Consider the following 16,718-nt stretch of genomic DNA (forward strand, 5'->3'; position numbering starts at 1 on the left):
AGCGCTTTATTAATAAAAACATATGATACAGGAATTTAAGCATTGGCTTATATATATGTGTGTAAGAGAAAAAGTTTACCGTTTTTAAAATTTAAGCATTTTTGTCATTTAAAATAAATAAAACTTTTCAATGACAAGAGAATGTGGATTCTCACTTTTCAGTAATGTGGGAAAGAAATTCACATTACTTTGGGTATTTGAATTCCTTCCATTTAAGTGAAACCAAACAATAATAATGTTTTAAGATATTTATTAATTGAAGATATAGTATAATCTTTTATGGGGCATATGGATGGGAGTAATCATGTACTTCATCAATTGACTCAATTGACACCCATGCTTTCATTAAAACTATCAAACTGCCGTTGCCATTTTAACTCCATCTCATGCAAATTATTATTTTTAGGTAGGAGCTCGTCGTTCCTACTTCCTTTTGGTGGGATTTTGGAGGGAAAATGTTAGATTTACAACACCAATACAACAACTGCACAACAACCCTTCACATGTGGGTGGGTCCCATACATTGGAGCCCACCCTCATGTGAAGGGTTGTTGTGATGGTGTTGTACAAGAATCAAATCCCGTTTTGGAGTCTCGCATTCAAGAGTAATGATAGGCAGGAGCATTTTGTCCGGCTCCTGCCCAACTTTTTTAATAAAAAATTAATTTTTTTAATAAAAGCAATTTTTGATGTGGTATTAAAAATTATTTTTGATTAAAAAAATACCCTTTTAATAAAAAGGGGTGGGCAGGAGCCGGGCAAAATGCTCCTGCCTATCATTACTCTGCGCTCAAATACTGTTGGAGACATGGATGTTTCCTTTATGAATATTGGGAGAAATTTCCTAGTGAGAGAGGAAATTGGTTATGGAACTGTATCCTATCGAGGTATAGGTGTATCCTTGTCCAATAATAGGGTAGGTCTTTGGGCTAGGCCGACAAGCTTCTCCTGAACTCACTGGCCCTAGTGTCATTGATAGGTCGGCGAACTTTTAGGCAAACAGGCCTCATGGACTCCTTTGTCGGTGTATAGTTTGGTTGTGTTTGGGCCTGAGGAGCCCTAAGATAAACAAGAATTATGGGCCATTGGTAGTTAGGTAATTTTAACTATGCTCAACCCAAAGGGCCTTAGGGTAAATGTGCACCATTATTTATTGTATATTTATTTTGATAAAAGGGGAAACTAATTTTTCCTTAAAAAAATAAAATAAAATACTCTATCTAAAATTGAACAACGAACGCAGCCGTGACCAGAAGTCCAGAACCGACTATGGCTGACAGATGAGCACGACCCGAGGCAAACGCAAACACAAGTATTATAAAACAAAAAGACCCGCTAAACCAGTAAAGCCCAGCTCGCGACCGGCCGAGCCGGTCACTCTCAGCGTTGAAAACTCCAACCGCGTCATTTACCAAATTTCCACAAATATCCGATCATTGACCACCAGTGGACTTTCTCTGTGTAGAAATTTTAGAAAACCCCGGTCCGTGTTCTCAAGGGCAAAACGGGAACAAAATCATTTCATTTGTGCATTCAGGTTCCTTGGATTTGAGCTCACCTTCATCTCAGGCTTCGCGTTATCGTCAGGTGAGTATGAGTACTCTCTCTCTTTAAATTCTCGCTTTTGTTTTGGTGTGTTTGTGTTTGGTCGCTGAGAAAACGGAGGAAAACCGAAAGAAAAATTTCGACTCTCTTTTTATTTTTTCTTAATTTGAAGTGATGAAAAAAAGGTGTACTCTTTGCGAAGAGGGGAAGTAGTTGTTTGCGCTGAAATGAGAGGGTTTTCTTCTTTTCGTTGCTTAATTTTCTTCTTGTTTGCATATGGAACTCTTTGGGATTCGGGGGTTTCTAATTTTTGGTTTTCCTGCGTTTTCTCAGTAATCAATCAAGGGGGAAAGCTTGTTCTGAGCTGATCCGTAGAAGCATGGCTTTTTTGGCTGAGATCTGCTGATTTGTTTGGTATGCCGAATTATTTTTGTGATTTCTTCTTGCTATGTAAAAAAGAGGAAAATATAACTTTTTTGGTGAAGTATGTTTATTGCTTGAATTTGTGTTGTGATTCTTCGGTCTGTTTATCCCAGTGATCTGTAGCAGCATGTTTGTTTTTTACTCAATTTTTTTGTTAGAAAATAATTTTTTTAATGAAATTATGGATATTATGTACAATAACAGCATCAATATAAGGTTTGGGTGTGTGTGTGAGAGAATTTTGGAAGCTGAAAAGTGCACTGAAAATATTCTTCAGGATAAACTAGTTTGTATGCAACCATGGAATATGGAAAAAACAGTGGAAGCTTGAAAATATGCTGTTTCTCTTGGCCGTTTTTGGTCACTGACAGTTTGTCTAATTTGCTCAGCATATGCTATTTGGAATGATAATCATTATTTGTCCTCTTTATTATGAAATGAAAGTTGTGTGTGCATTCATCAAAAAAGAAAAGTTGTGTGTGTGTGTGTGTGTGTGTTTGGACTTGTGTCTCTTTGTGTGTATTTTGAGTGGGTGGTTACTCTTTGATAGAGAAATATTTCAGATGTTTGTGTTTGTGTTTATGTCTTTTTGTGCAGTGTATGTGTGCGTGTGTGTTTGGACTTGTGTCCCTTTGTGTTTGTATTTTGAGTGGTTGGTTGCCCTTTGATGATGAGAAACATTTAAGATGGTTTGCATGCTATATGGCTTTTCTGTTTTGACTGTAAATTGTTGGATATTTCTGTTTTTGCAAATTTGCTTGTCCTTCTAAGTCAATATGCTCTTTAGGATAAGAAATAAGAAGTTATAGAGATATTGGGATACAGGTCTTGATGATAGATAATAAGTAAATGCTTTTTTTTTGTGCAAATGGTTACAGGATTAGGGATATTGATTGATGGGTACATCATCTGGGTCTAACATCCACCAACAATCTTCGTCCAAAATGCTACCTCCGCGTCAGCAACCACGGCCTGGAGGACTACAAACTTCTCTGTCTCTCGTCTCTTCAGATGCCCGCCTCTCCCCTGAGGAACCCAGATCAAATTCTGATCAAATTCGTGAATCCCCTACTGAGAGTGCTAGTTCTCGAGAAACTTGGCCTACTGCCGATGCAATTATGGCAAAGAAGATGATGGAGAATGGGAAAGGGGAGAATGATTGTCCTGAACAGTCGGTTATTCGCCGTGTTTCTATTGCAGATAAGATATCTCTTCGGGAGATAGCGAGAGAGAGAGTTGATATAATTTCTGAAAAGATGCACCGTTTACCTGATGAGTTTCTAGAAGAGTTGAAGAATGGACTCCGAGGTATCCTTGAAGGCAATGGTGGTTCGCAGCAAAGAGAAGAGTTTTTGATGTTGCAGAAGCTTATCCAGAGTAGGACTGACTTAACTGCTAAGACGTTGATTAGAGCTCACAGAATACAACTTGAAATTCTTGTTGCAATAAATAGTGGGATTCAGGCATTCTTGCATCCTAGTATCAGTCTCTCTCAGACTTCGCTGATTGAGATCTTTGTTTACAAGAGATGCAGAAATATAGCATGCCAAAACCAGCTCCCAGCTGACGATTGTACTTGTGAGATATGCACCAACAGAAATGGTTTCTGCAATCTTTGCATGTGCGTAATCTGTAACAAGTTTGATTTTGAAGTTAATACCTGCCGCTGGATTGGGTGTGATTTGTGTTCACATTGGACTCATACGGATTGTGCTATTCGTGATGGACTCATTTGTATGGGCCCTTCTGTTAAGAGTGGAACAGGCCCATCTGAGATGGTTTTCAGGTGCCGGGCTTGCAATCGGACATCTGAACTGCTTGGTTGGGTTAAAGATGTTTTCCACCACTGTGCACCGACCTGGGACCGGGAGGCTCTGCTTAGAGAACTTGATTTTGTTAGTAGGATCTTTCGTGGAAGTGACGACCCCCGAGGGAGGAAACTCTTTTGGAAGTGTGAGGATCTCAAAGAAAAAATGAAGAGTGGAATGTTGGAGTCAGCAACAACTTGCAGGGCGATTTTACTGTTTTTCCAAGGTACACATACTGTGAAGCATTCTAAAAAATTTATAATTATTCTTGTGAATGGAATGATTGTTTGCATAAGGTTTGCAACTTCTTCGTTTTTTTCCCTTTTAATTCTGATATATGTAAGTCCCTAATGAAGAGCTTGCGATGGACTCTCCAAAGAGTATGGAAAATGGGGAAGGTGGACGGCTGATAGCCCCACAGGAGGCATGCAGTCGAATTGCCGACGTGGTGCGGGAGGCCATAAGAAAGATGGAAATGGTGGCTGATGAGAAGATGAGAATGTTTAAGAAAGCCCGCATGGCTCTTGAGGCTTGTGACCGTGAGCTTGAGGACAAGGCAAGGGAGGTATCTGAAATAAATCTGGAAAGGCAAAAAAAGAAACTGCAGGTAGAAGAGCTGGAGAAGATTGTCAGGCTTAAACAGGCGGAAGCTGATATGTTCCAACTCAAGGCCAATGAGGCAAAAAGAGAGGCTGACCGGCTTCAGAGGATTGCTCTTGCCAAATCTGACAAATCAGAGGAAGAATATGCTAGCAGTTACCTGAAACAACGATTGAATGAGGCTGAGGCTGAGAAGCAGTATCTGTTTGAGAAGATTAAGCTGCAGGAGAGTTCACGGGCATCGCAGAGCAGTGGTGGGGGTGACCCTTCACAGATGTTGATTTATTCCAAAATCCATGATCTGATTTACAATGTTCCACCTAAGGCAGACAGCCAGCCAACTGAACGCCACCCTTTCAGGACAAATCCGTGAGGAGCGTTCATCGAATATTACTTATTAATTTTACCATATAATTTGTGAAATCAATTTGTTGCTGAACTAGTGTGGAAGAGTTGCTGTTTGGTTTCGTGTAATCTTTTAACCTTTTTTTCTGTGTTTAAGGTGAACATATTTAGTAAAAGCCATTTGGAACTGAAAAGTTGATTCTTCTATTAAGCATATCTTTGTAGATGTGCTTTGGTTGCTGCTGCTGGATATGTCACTTGTTTTCATTATGACGATTTCTTAAACCTGTTATGCATCATGACTTGGACCAAGATATTTACTAAAATTAAAAGCTGAATTTTGAGAGTCAGTGCAGGGTAGGGCTCTTCTTTAGGTTGACAAAGATGGCAGCTGTTGCTTCCATGGCATTTAATCAAAAAGAGGTTAAGACACCTTTTGGGGTGAAATTTTCTTGCATTGTCCGCAAAGGGGCCCAACCTTCTGCTGTTTGTTATCCTGATCATCTTGTTTGGCAGGGTTGAAGGAAGCAGTGTTCCATTTGGATAATGTGATAGATGTTGAGCCATCGGGGACTGAATGGTTGAGAATGAAATCTTGGAACAGTCCAGGCTGCATGCGGCTGTAGATAATTCCTCATTGTTCAGCATGAAAAGTTATATTTGTGCTTTGGAAGTAGGGGAGGCAATTTGTATTCACTGACCGCATATGAGTTATGTCGAAACATAGGTATAAGACTATCCTATTTAATTAAAAAAATTAGACCCTTCAACTCTAACTCGTTAATTTTATATTACAATGTCATAGGCATTCCATTTGCTACTTCTAAGGGGGATAACAAATCAATAGTAAGGTTGCCTTCTTTGGTAAGGGGGATGTCAAATCCATACCATTCTCTTTCTTCTTTCTCATTTTATCATGTGGGCCATAGCAGGATGCAGGTCAATTTGTTTGATTGGTTTTATGGGCTGAGAGATCCTCCAAATGCAAAAAAGAGCACTTAGAGCAGGAGGATGAAAAGCCAGAGCCATTTGATACAAACTTCCGTGTTATTTTTAAGCTGCTGATGTAATTGGAAGGAGATCTGGTGTAGCATTTATAGCTTGGGTAGTAGTCCAGGCTTTCTCGTTTTTCTGCAGCATGATGGACTGATTTTCTACATATAATTTGCTTTATGGGATGACTTCAGGTAGTTTATGCATGAGTTATTGTCATTTTTCTCTTTTCCTTCATTTATATGCATTTCTCTTTAATTGCAGTCCATGGCCAACACCAATAAGATCAAATAGGAGAGGAATGAAATGGGGGTTTCTGCAGACTTTTAGCCCTAAAAAGATTACATAGTACTTATCATCAGATGACACTTGAAAAATCTTTATGATGGTGAGCTGATCTGTTCTTCAAAGTGGTTTGGACTCAAGTGCCTAGAGGTTTTCATTACTGGTGGATAGGTCAAATATGTCCTATATGGGGGTATCTTTGACTCCTTGCTTGTTGGCTAACCTGTGATTTTTCTTGCAGCAAATCCAAAAATGGTCGGGACCATTGGAATCACTTGCAGAAGACTGGAAATTTCTGATATTTGTGTTTCTTTTTTTTCTTATCATATTTGACTACGAAATCCGCATATCGTGAAGGACAAAATATATGTATGAGGATTCACCCTTCATTTTGACCACATGACTTGTTGATAGGGCATGTGTTGCATCTATACACTCAAGGACAGGCAGGGGATCTCCTTCAAACTCATTCTAGATTTCATTTGGTTTATATTTGTTCTTTTTTGGATGAGAGAGCCCAATGGAAGGGGACATGGAGATTCGAGATTCGATTTTATTCCTCATCAAGTATTTTTCTTTTTTTTCTTTTCTTTTTTTAATTAACTTCAATTAACACAGTTTATCAACACATAAAATACCTTAGGAAACTGCTAGGTACTATTTTCCCAACTGGCAAGTTGGATGCACGTGAAGTCTAACCCAACAAAACTGAATAAGAATCTCCTGCGTTTGATGATTTGATTATCAGAATTGCACGTGATTCGATTTCGGGCAATCTCAGAGAGGGCAATGCAGAACCCAATTGTCTCGGACAGGTGTGACCTACAACCTCCTATATGTATTCTATAAGGCTGCTGAAATTGCATGCAATTCGGAGCAATCAAATATATGGGATTTTGATCTTACAAGTTTGACAATATAGATGAAACTAAATGCTCGTACAATTCAACAACAAAACAGATCAACTTAACTTAAGAAAAGCAATCTTTGGGGTGAATTAATGCAAATTTGAACATTGGACTAAGAAAGAAAGGAAAAAAAATTCCCATGAACAAAGAAAATATTGCTCTAATTACATGAAATCATATACAAAACCCACAAAGTAGCAATGTTAGGTGAACACCCACATCCTCACACAAACTCATTCTTTGATGTCTACCTCGATTAGGTTGTCGCCTTCTGCTTGATGCCAAGCACTTGGTGTTGATTATCTACCTTTGTGGCAGGACCAACATCTAATTGACTTTTATTACTGTGTTAATTAGTGGTAGTCAATCAACTGTTACAAATCTATAATGGCTTTTCAATTTTGGTTGGGAGAATAAGCACCAACCCAATGGTGACTTACCTCTTTCAAACTCTAAAAAGTTGTAATATCTTCTCAAAATATATAGCCTTTTCACTTAGCCTTTCGTTAGGTTTTTTTTTTTGTTAAATCCGATAGAAACTAGGCCACTTGCGATACACGTGACTCAAAATAATAATAATATCTTTAGATAAAAATTCAAAATAATAATAATAATAAAATCAATGGCTTCACGGTTCCATGGCTGGAGGCACCATAGGTCTCCACAGCCTGAGACCCACGACTAACTTGGTTATGGATCTCAAGGAAGTTTTTTTTTAAAAAAAAAAAAAAATAATAATAATAATAATAATTTAAGGGCATAATTGTATTTTTCACACATCTCATATGAGTAGATTTGACATTTTATGTGTACGTGTGGCTCAATTATGACCCAATTATGACCGTCATATGATGTATTTTTCGTCCCAATTAAAAGAAAATCCTAACATAAGGGACTAAAGTAAAAGAGTTCGGTAGTTTTGTAGGACATTACAACTTTTTAAGGTTTGCGAGACATTACAAATTGGATGATACTTGAAGGGCATAAGTGTAGTTTTTTTTCAAAAACAAAAGATCATTGTACTACTGACCTTTACTTTGTTGTTATAATTTAAAGGAATGAAGCAATATATGGAATGTGAAAGTGGGCAGGAAAAAAACAATAAAATTCAGCAAAACATTAAATCATGCATGAGTTTAAGGAAGGCGTGAGATGATTGTTCTCAGTGAGCTATTCGTGTTGAGGAAAGAAGCTTGTTTCAAGATTAATTATCAATAAACGGTTGCTTATAATTAAGCTTGGAATATTTGTTAGCATGTCTATGATCATTGACTAGTAATAATGTGAAAATTAATATTGGGTCATCATAAATTTAGGAATAAGTCGGGAGCCCTTCATGATAGTTGGGATATCCATTCTTGGGAAATCAATGATGTATTCATCCTCTGATTTAGATCGGGTGCAATGAACTGATCGAATTGCATGCAATACAGGCAGTTCGGTTTGATGGAATCCACGTATCTGGATAGATATACACCCTGCAACTCGGGATACTCGAACACCAGTCTGAACAGTTGAACCTCATAAAACCAAGCAGTTCATTGTACCTGATCTCTATCAATCGGTTTCAACACTAAACAAATAATTAAATGTGCATTGTCTTCAAATAAACCAATCAGCATTTGACTACCATTATTAATAAATTAGTTGAAATATGATATTATTTTATGTCCTGTTTCGGTTTAAGCTTCAACATTCCTTACCTAGTCAAAGACAGCAAAGTTGCACCTGTAGGCACATAACAACAAATGTGACCTCTACAAAATCAGAAGCACAATGGTCGACAAGAAAAAAAGGCACAACCTAATTGGCCAAAATTTTTGAACATATCCTTGGAGCAACCTTTATGTTGTTTAAAAGAATTATTAAAAAAATGTTGTCAATATGATCCAACTTAGAATTTAATCAAAATCTTCCCTTTTTCTTTTCCATTTGTCTTCATGCGCAAGTTCAATCACATTTGAATCATGCCATCTAGATAAATATAATAAACATACTTCCACAGAGAGCTATCAATAATTCAAGAGAATAGGATGTAGTTTATGTTTGTTCTCACAACTGGCTGCCTAGATGCCCTAGCTTGAACCACCAAACCACCAACCACCAACCACCAAAGCAATGTTGTACTCATAGGGTGTAGGGCTCTGTTACTAGCAAAACATTATTCCTCGATAAAATATTAATTAAATTGTTAAACTTATCATTTTTTTATTGAACCGGCATATCTTATTTTTAGAACATGTGATTCTCCTATACGTTATTAAAAGTGTATGCGAATCCTCTAGAACGGATGTCAATTTAACAAATTAGGTTGGCTACGAATAATATTTTGCTAATAGTAGAGAGTTACGTACACCCTTTAAGTGCAACATTGTTTTGCTGAAGTGGATTTGTTTGTTAAAGCTACGGGTACGCATTTAAACGGTCAATTTAGAAGAAAATTTTGTCCTTAAACGAATAACATAAAAGAAATGGAGGAAAAAGGCCAAATTATGCGTATAGTTATGTTTTATTAATTTGATTTTAACGCCATTGAAGATGTTTCGTATTAGGAAAATGAAAATTAAGCTAATTCAGAAGATCGGTTGAACTTCGATTAAACGTGCCAACTTTTTTTTGTTTTTGATGGAAAATCTTAATTAATGATGTTAATTATTAGAGATATATGCTTCATCTTGGTCCTTTCATTTTGATGAATGGTCTTATATAGGTCAAATTGATAAGCATGGGTTACCAACTTTTATATTTTTTTTGAAGCTACTTTAAGGTGGAACAAGAACCCTAGCTAGAATATTCCCTGTTGGTCACGCAAATTCCAAAACCTTCTCAAGCAACCATGGAGAAAAAAGATATCTTTTACAAAAAAAATATGCTCTGACTTGTGAAGTAAACTCTCTCAAACAAGGGCATGACATGATTTAGTTTGATAATTTAATCTTTAAAGTGGATACTGTTTTTAGTGCTCTAAGACATCTTCTAAGAAAAGCTAACTCAATTATGCACTGTTAATCATGATTAGTACATGGGGGAGTGTGGAGAATCTTTCTCCCTCTTTACCCCACCACCTTAGTCATCACATGGCACACAAAAACCCCACAGTGCATTTGGAACAAAAGAGAAAAGGCCAGGGAAAGCTTTATTCAAAGTATCTCTAATTGTTTTTATCGTATTAAACAAATTATATAAATCCAAGTTTATGATAATGCATGTGTATTATGATATGTACGTACCAGCTAAAAAATATTTGTTCCTATTTCATTCATTAAACAAATTATATAAATCCAAGTTTATGATACACATATATATTATGATATGTAAATTATGAGTTCTCCTTAATTGTGTCTCACTCAAGAACCGACCATGATTCTTTTTTTTTTTATTATTATTATTTCTTTCTTTTATCGAGATAGGTCAAAGCATGAATATGAGACAAAACCATATATATAATTTCAAATCGGAGGTAACCCTTTCTTGAGATTGTGATTTCTAACAATTTGCTGTCGAGAACAACAAATGTAAAAGTCTTTGTAGGATCCACCTACCCGAACAAGAGAAAACAAATTGTCCTAGACTTGCTTGATGAGGTGAGCCCAGCCCATAAGGACGTTATCATATTTGATGTTCGAAGTACTAATAGTTTAATACTTCGTTTGTTTCGATGTAAAATGTTTTCCTTCGTAAAATATTTTCAACAAAATTATTTTTCAGAAAAAAAAATGATTTTTTTGAAAATATTTTATGGGCTAATCATATGAAAAAATACCAATGGCAAAAAACCTTCGGTGACGAAATTCCGTCACTGACCGGCAGGATTTAGGTCAGTTTCACCGGAATTTGGCACAATACAGCTGGATTCCAGTCGTATTGGCCAGATTCCGGCACCGGCTGGATTCCATCAATGGTCGCTGGAATCCAACCAGTGCCCCCAAATTCTGGCAATTGGATATCGAAATTCGAGGACCTTCATGAGTAGATTCGGATTACCAACAAACTCCAATGTCCGTTAATGGCAGATTCTCACAAACGTTCGTGCAAGAATGAAGAGTTTATATCCAGAAAGTTAATCATTGAAAATGTCAAAATTGTTGAAATTTGTCTCTTTCTCGTGTGCCCTCATTTCAGCATAAATCACCATATTTCAGCACTGGCCAGATTCTAGCCTATTTTGTTGGAATCTAGGTTGCCAAATTCCGGCAATGGTCACCGGAATCCAGCTAGTGCCGCATGATTCCGGCAATTAGATAACAAAATTCGAGGACTTTTGACGGTAGATTCGGACTACCAACAAACTTCAATGTCTAGCTGTGGCGGATTCTCACAAATGTGTATGTAAGAATAAAGAGTTTAAAACCGTAAATCGTTTTCAAAAATTAAAAAGGCTTTTACAGTCAAACTGAAAATAATTTCCGTTGATTATTATTTCCGATTGCACCAAACACCAAAAAGTATTTATCAAAAAATGTTTTACACCCAAACAAACGGAACATAAACAACAAAATTGTTGAAAATCTTTCGCTTTATCGCGCGCCCTCCTTCCATCCCTAGTTTGATGTTTCCTTTTCCCAAATGAAAAAGTTGAAGATTCATGTTTAAGGTCTCTTATATATTTCGTTGACTTCTACTTATATAGGGAAAGGTAATGAAAGGCACTTTCCAATTACCATTGGGCATTGGTATTGCTTCAACAGCGGTGCATGCATGCTCATGTATACTCTTTCCATCCCTTTTAGACTTCCAGGTTCTAATCAAGGAAAAAAGGGAACCTTGTTGGGGGGCTTCCCATACATGTCTCGCTCTTTCCCTTTCCTTGGGGACCAAGTGGGGGAAGTGTCATTGACATTTTTACCAGTTTGTAGGTCATTCTATATAGCATGAATTGTGTGAAAAAGAGTTTTAAGTCTTCAATTGTCCCTCTGAAAGCAACGGTCTTAACTAGTTTACATTTAAAAAGTGCATCTCCATGCATGTAGAGACACACCCAGAGAGCCTCTGACGAGCTAGCTGTGACTTTTGGTACGATAATTCACCTATAATTCACCTATAATTCACCTATAATTAATAAGCACGTTCTATGGTGATTACAACTACTGTAATTACCCAGAAAACGCTATTATTCCATATGAGCTATCGAGTTGTAATTAAAGCTCTTTATAATTATTTATAAAACTTAATCTTATCTAATAAAGAATTAATGTGAACTTAAAAGCTCATTTATAATGCATCCATTTTATATAGACTAATCATCTTTCCAATGTAAAACTGGGAAATTACAACAATGGTAACAAATCAATAGCTTAGGGGAAGAAAAAAAAATACAATAAAATAATAAAAGAGAGAAAGACATGCATGCACGTATTCTATGACCGGCCTAAAATTTGTCTTCACCAACAATAGTAGTCTAGTAGATATTAGTGCACCATGTTTTTCTCCTTTCGCATTCTAAACTCTTGTTTAGAGCCCCACCAAACAGTAGGTTAAGAAACGGACATCATTTGGCCAATAGAAAATATATTTTTAATACAAACATAAATATCCAAGATAAGGTGCAGCTAGCAAGGAACAATCTGTCCAAGAGTTTCACATTGTCAAGAAATCTTTGTCATGTGAATTTTATAAGCTATAAGCATCTTTTCTCTCTTAATGCGTCTTTTGAGGGTGAGTTAGACTTATTGGACTTTAACATGGTATCAAAGCGGGTTACTTGGGTTGTTGGGCGACTCTTCCTATTGGTCCACGTGTTTGGCTATAATGACACACGTGAGGGAGCATGTCAAAGAGTTCCGTATTGTCAAGAAATCGTTGTCTTGTGAATTTTATAAGCTATGAATATTCCTCCTCTTTTAATGCGTCTTTTGAGAGTGGGTTAGGTGCATTGAACTTTAATTAACACAATCCGTTCCAAAGCCTTTTCTAATTTGTTTTAGTTCCATGTGATGAGAGATACACCCATGGACCTCACATAATTTGGGTACCTCCTGGTTTAATTTCTCTCTCACTTACAAAAGAGTAACGATACTCTTTATGTACTTATTTATTATACATATTTTACATCGACTTATGTGACGTGTTTTAAATAATTTTTCATATCAACCACTTAAAAAAAATAAAAGAAAAGTCACTTAAAATACATTACGTAATCCAATATATAATATATGTGATAATTAATAAATATGAAAAGTAGCATTAGTCCTTACAAAATTACCAATACAAATGCATAAATATTCTCTAACAAATAATGATTTTCACGTCATAATATGAATCAAAACCGGATCAATTTCAACAGTAGATTTCTCTCAAATTAAATGATTGAGAATATTGAACACTCGGATTAATTGTCTCTTATCTAGGGCTATAAACGAATCGATCTCATGTGAGTAATGATAGTCAAAGCTCGAGTCATTTAAATTTTTCACAAACTCAAACTCATGACGAGTACTAAAATTTGAGTTCGACTCGGCTCGTCAGGAAGAAGTCCTAAGATAAGAGTCTTATTTGGTAAATTAGGATATTCAAATCTATAATAAGAATGTAAGCATCCATGAACTTGGCTTGGATTCAGTTTTAATTATTACTAAAATTCAAGCTGATTAAAATTGAGACACGTGTTTCGTAACAAGACAGAAAAAAAAGACACTTACGTGTTTCAATTCTAACAACATAGAAGATACATATCTCAATTTCAATCTCAATCTCAATGAATCGAAATATTGGTTGAGTTTAGCCTTAGGTGTGCTATGAACAGACATTTTAGTAATTTCAGAGCATGCATGAGAGGGAAAACTGAGAAACATTTGCGTACAGTTGCTCCCTCGCCCCACCTTTGTAACGTAGTAAAAGGGTTTGTCTGTCGGGCCTGCTTTGGAGCCATACGGATTATAACCGAACGGAAGGTCGGGTGGGACCCTCGTGACGTAGCTGACGTGTCGAAATTGTGGTACTCTCCCGGGCTTTTTTTACTTGGATTTATTATTATTATTATATGGTAAAATTAGTAATATCTGGCATCTCCTGCAACAAAAGCAGAGTAAAAGCAAAGTAGGGGAACGTGATTCGTCAGATGCAGCTGTCATTGGTCCCCACGCCCATCTCCACACGATTCCCCAGAATCTCTCCCCCACTCAAACAATCTAACTACAAATCACCGTCCGATCTTTTGACTTTTCGTTTTTGATTTTCAACTGTTTTTTAAATGAATTTTACATCATTTTTTTTTTAATAGAAATGATACACATGTATTTATATTTATATAATTTCTTTCTTCTTTTTTTCTCTTTGTTAAAAAATTTGCCACTACTTTTGCTCCAAATAACTACCATTTTGTTTCGAGTTTCACTCTAGATCATATCGGGATGCGCAGGACTGGCTTCAACGAGGCAAAGCTCAGAGATGTTGGTACAAATGAGATTTAGTTCAGAGAGACAAAGTGTAATTTTACCTTATAATAAATGTACTGTGTATATATGATTTTATGTTACGTGAGATTTATGCGTGACGGGTTTCATCAACTTTAACAGCCCAATCTAATATGGGGTATAACTTGAAACAAAATAGTAATTCATACGGATGAGTTGTAATGAACTAAAGTTAAGACTTATTGTTTTATTGTGAATAAGCAATAATATTGCATTAAATCTGTAAGGTCTTAATTAACAGAATTATCTGATATTCTTGTATAAAAAGGAAGATATACTAATGTTATTTTATGGGCATTGTTGTAGTACATGATTTTGTAGAATACTGATGGCTTTAGTTATCTAGGTAAAAGAAACAAATCAAGTGCTAAAAATGATTATTACAAATGCATATTCACCCCCAAAAAGATCTTCCTTGGGAGAATAATAGAAGTAGTGGGTCTATTGCCAACTGCATATAGTAATGATTGAGGCAATGTTGTTGCTCAATATGGCCCATACGATGAGGGAACTCATAGCATGAGCTTTGGTAGTTCCCCATCACAACAAGTGAAAAGAAAAGAAAAGAAAAGATAAGATGGGAATATAAAGCAACAAAGCTTCCAATGCCATTTTATGGAGAGTGGGTTACAATGGAGCATGGCCCTAAAAAGTTAAAACCATATAAGACAGATGATAATCAATTTTTAAATAATGCTATTCACCGTATTTTTATCTAACTTTATTAATATGGTACCCGTCAATTAATTTTTAATTTATTTTTTTTGGCAATATTTGATTAACAGTGTCATTTTAAGAGAGTAAGATAAAAATATAATTTATAACATTTTTTTTCCTAGCTAGTCACCTTTCTTTTGTGTTCATGGATGGTATAGGTGTACATGCGGCCAGATATTAACCGTCACATCCGCTATCCACACATGCGGATCCAGATGTGGTTTGCAAAATCACTATTCGTATAAGATGATGCGAATATCGTTTTTAGGGTATGCGGGTGACCCTTTATATATAATTTTAATAAATACACCAAAAAGATGTCATTTTGGTGTTTAATACCAAAATGATGTCGTTTTGAATTAAATATAAGTTATATTTACATTGGTTTGGTTGGATGTGTTGCTTTCTCATGTAACACTTTGACAAAAAGTCAAAAGTAATGTGGAATCAATATATTTTCAAAAGATTAAGGTTTTAAAAAAAAAATTAAAACAAACCCAAAATACTAAAAACTTGCCTAAATTAATTTTAAAATTGTTTAATATAAGTTATAATAAAGACCCAAAGAAGGCCCAAAAAGCTCATTACTTAATATACGATAATAATTGCAAAAACTATGCATAAGCGAATAATAAAAACATGATGTAGATGTAGATATTTAAAAGTAATATCCGCATTTTACGGATGCGGTTACGGATATTGCAAATAACCGCACCCGCATATATACTCCTTATTGATGGTTAGAATAGCTTGTGTGAAAGACAAACAATAACAAACTCTCTTTTCTTTTCTTTTCGTTTTTTAAAAAAAAAAAAAATTGTATTTATGAGTACTATAGCTTTTACTATAAGTGTTTTTACAAATTGAAATGACAATCCATAATTGGTAAAATAATTAAGTAATAAACTTTTAATTATTCATCAACTATGAATTAACATAATGAAAACTATAATATTCCAAGCATTTTTTTCATTTTTTTTTCAATCATAGTTGTAGGATTTAGTTACCTTTTTTATTTTTAGCCTATCTCACCTATCTCTTCTTTCTTATAAATAAACCGTGTAATACAATTGTAAAGGCAAGTTAATAAAATCAAGATGTAGCCCTACATGACACTTTTTAATAATGGATGTATGTCTTTAACACCGAACCATCTCAAAATTCTTACGTGTTTTGTTTCTCTTCCCGTTTCAGCTGTTCGCATCTCTAATATACTTTAACGAAAATGTTGATCAATGTAATTTGACACAAAATGGCTCCGAAATTATAAAGTGAAAGCCCTAATGTTTGTTTAAGTATGAGTAAAATATGTGGTAATGATGGTCGAGATTACCTAATCTTGGGGTTATGTTGTAAGTGATTAGGTTTAAATGCGTCTTTTAGTGAGCATCCTCTCATTCTTCATTATTTTAAATTGGTGGGTAAGGCATAAAGCCGACATACATTTTCATTGATGCCCACATCACAAATATGATTTCCAGAACAAAGTGGGGCTAGATTGAGTATCGGTTATCCCGATTCCCAAGTAATTTCCGATTCTTTTTCTGTACAGTACAATCTGCATTCATGCATTAAGCCAAATACACTTCTTTTTAATATTTATTTACTGTTTACTTATTTATTCAAAGTTAAATAGTCCCGCCCCGAGAATCGTTTATATTTTAACGATTAAAGTGATACGT

The 16,718-nt window shown here is 35.6% G+C and overlaps 1 protein-coding gene across 2 annotated transcripts; it reads left to right on the top strand.

Annotated features, from left to right (window-relative positions):
• The first annotated feature begins 1,418 nt into the window (after nucleotides 1-1,418).
• Nucleotides 1,419-4,915, top strand: LOC133860652 (OBERON-like protein). Of its 2 annotated transcripts, XM_062296224.1 has the most exons (4): nucleotides 1,419-1,587; nucleotides 1,879-1,959; nucleotides 2,847-4,002; nucleotides 4,133-4,915. In XM_062296224.1, exons 3-4 carry the CDS (start codon nucleotides 2,865-2,867, stop codon nucleotides 4,747-4,749), a joined length of 1,755 nt encoding a protein of 584 aa, XP_062152208.1. In that variant the 5' UTR covers nucleotides 1,419-1,587; nucleotides 1,879-1,959; nucleotides 2,847-2,864; the 3' UTR covers nucleotides 4,750-4,915. The 2 variants fall into 2 exon arrangements, with proteins under 2 accessions (XP_062152208.1, XP_062152209.1); XM_062296225.1 differs by lacking the exon at nucleotides 1,879-1,959.
• The last annotated feature ends 11,803 nt before the right edge of the window (nucleotides 4,916-16,718 follow it).

Source organism: Alnus glutinosa, chromosome 2 (assembly GCF_958979055.1).
Source record: "Alnus glutinosa chromosome 2, dhAlnGlut1.1, whole genome shotgun sequence".
NCBI classification, from domain to species: domain Eukaryota; kingdom Viridiplantae; phylum Streptophyta; class Magnoliopsida; order Fagales; family Betulaceae; genus Alnus; species Alnus glutinosa.

What these genes read in the sequence shown, in the direction of transcription:
- LOC133860652 (XM_062296224.1), top strand. Translation starts at nt 2,865, where the DNA reads ATGGGTACATCATCTGGGTCTAACATCCACCAACAATCTTCGTCCAAA. An exon ending in GATTTTACTGTTTTTCCAAG is followed by an intron (nt 4,003 to 4,132) that starts GTACACATACTG and finishes TCCCTAATGAAG; the next exon opens with AGCTTGCGATGGACTCTCCA.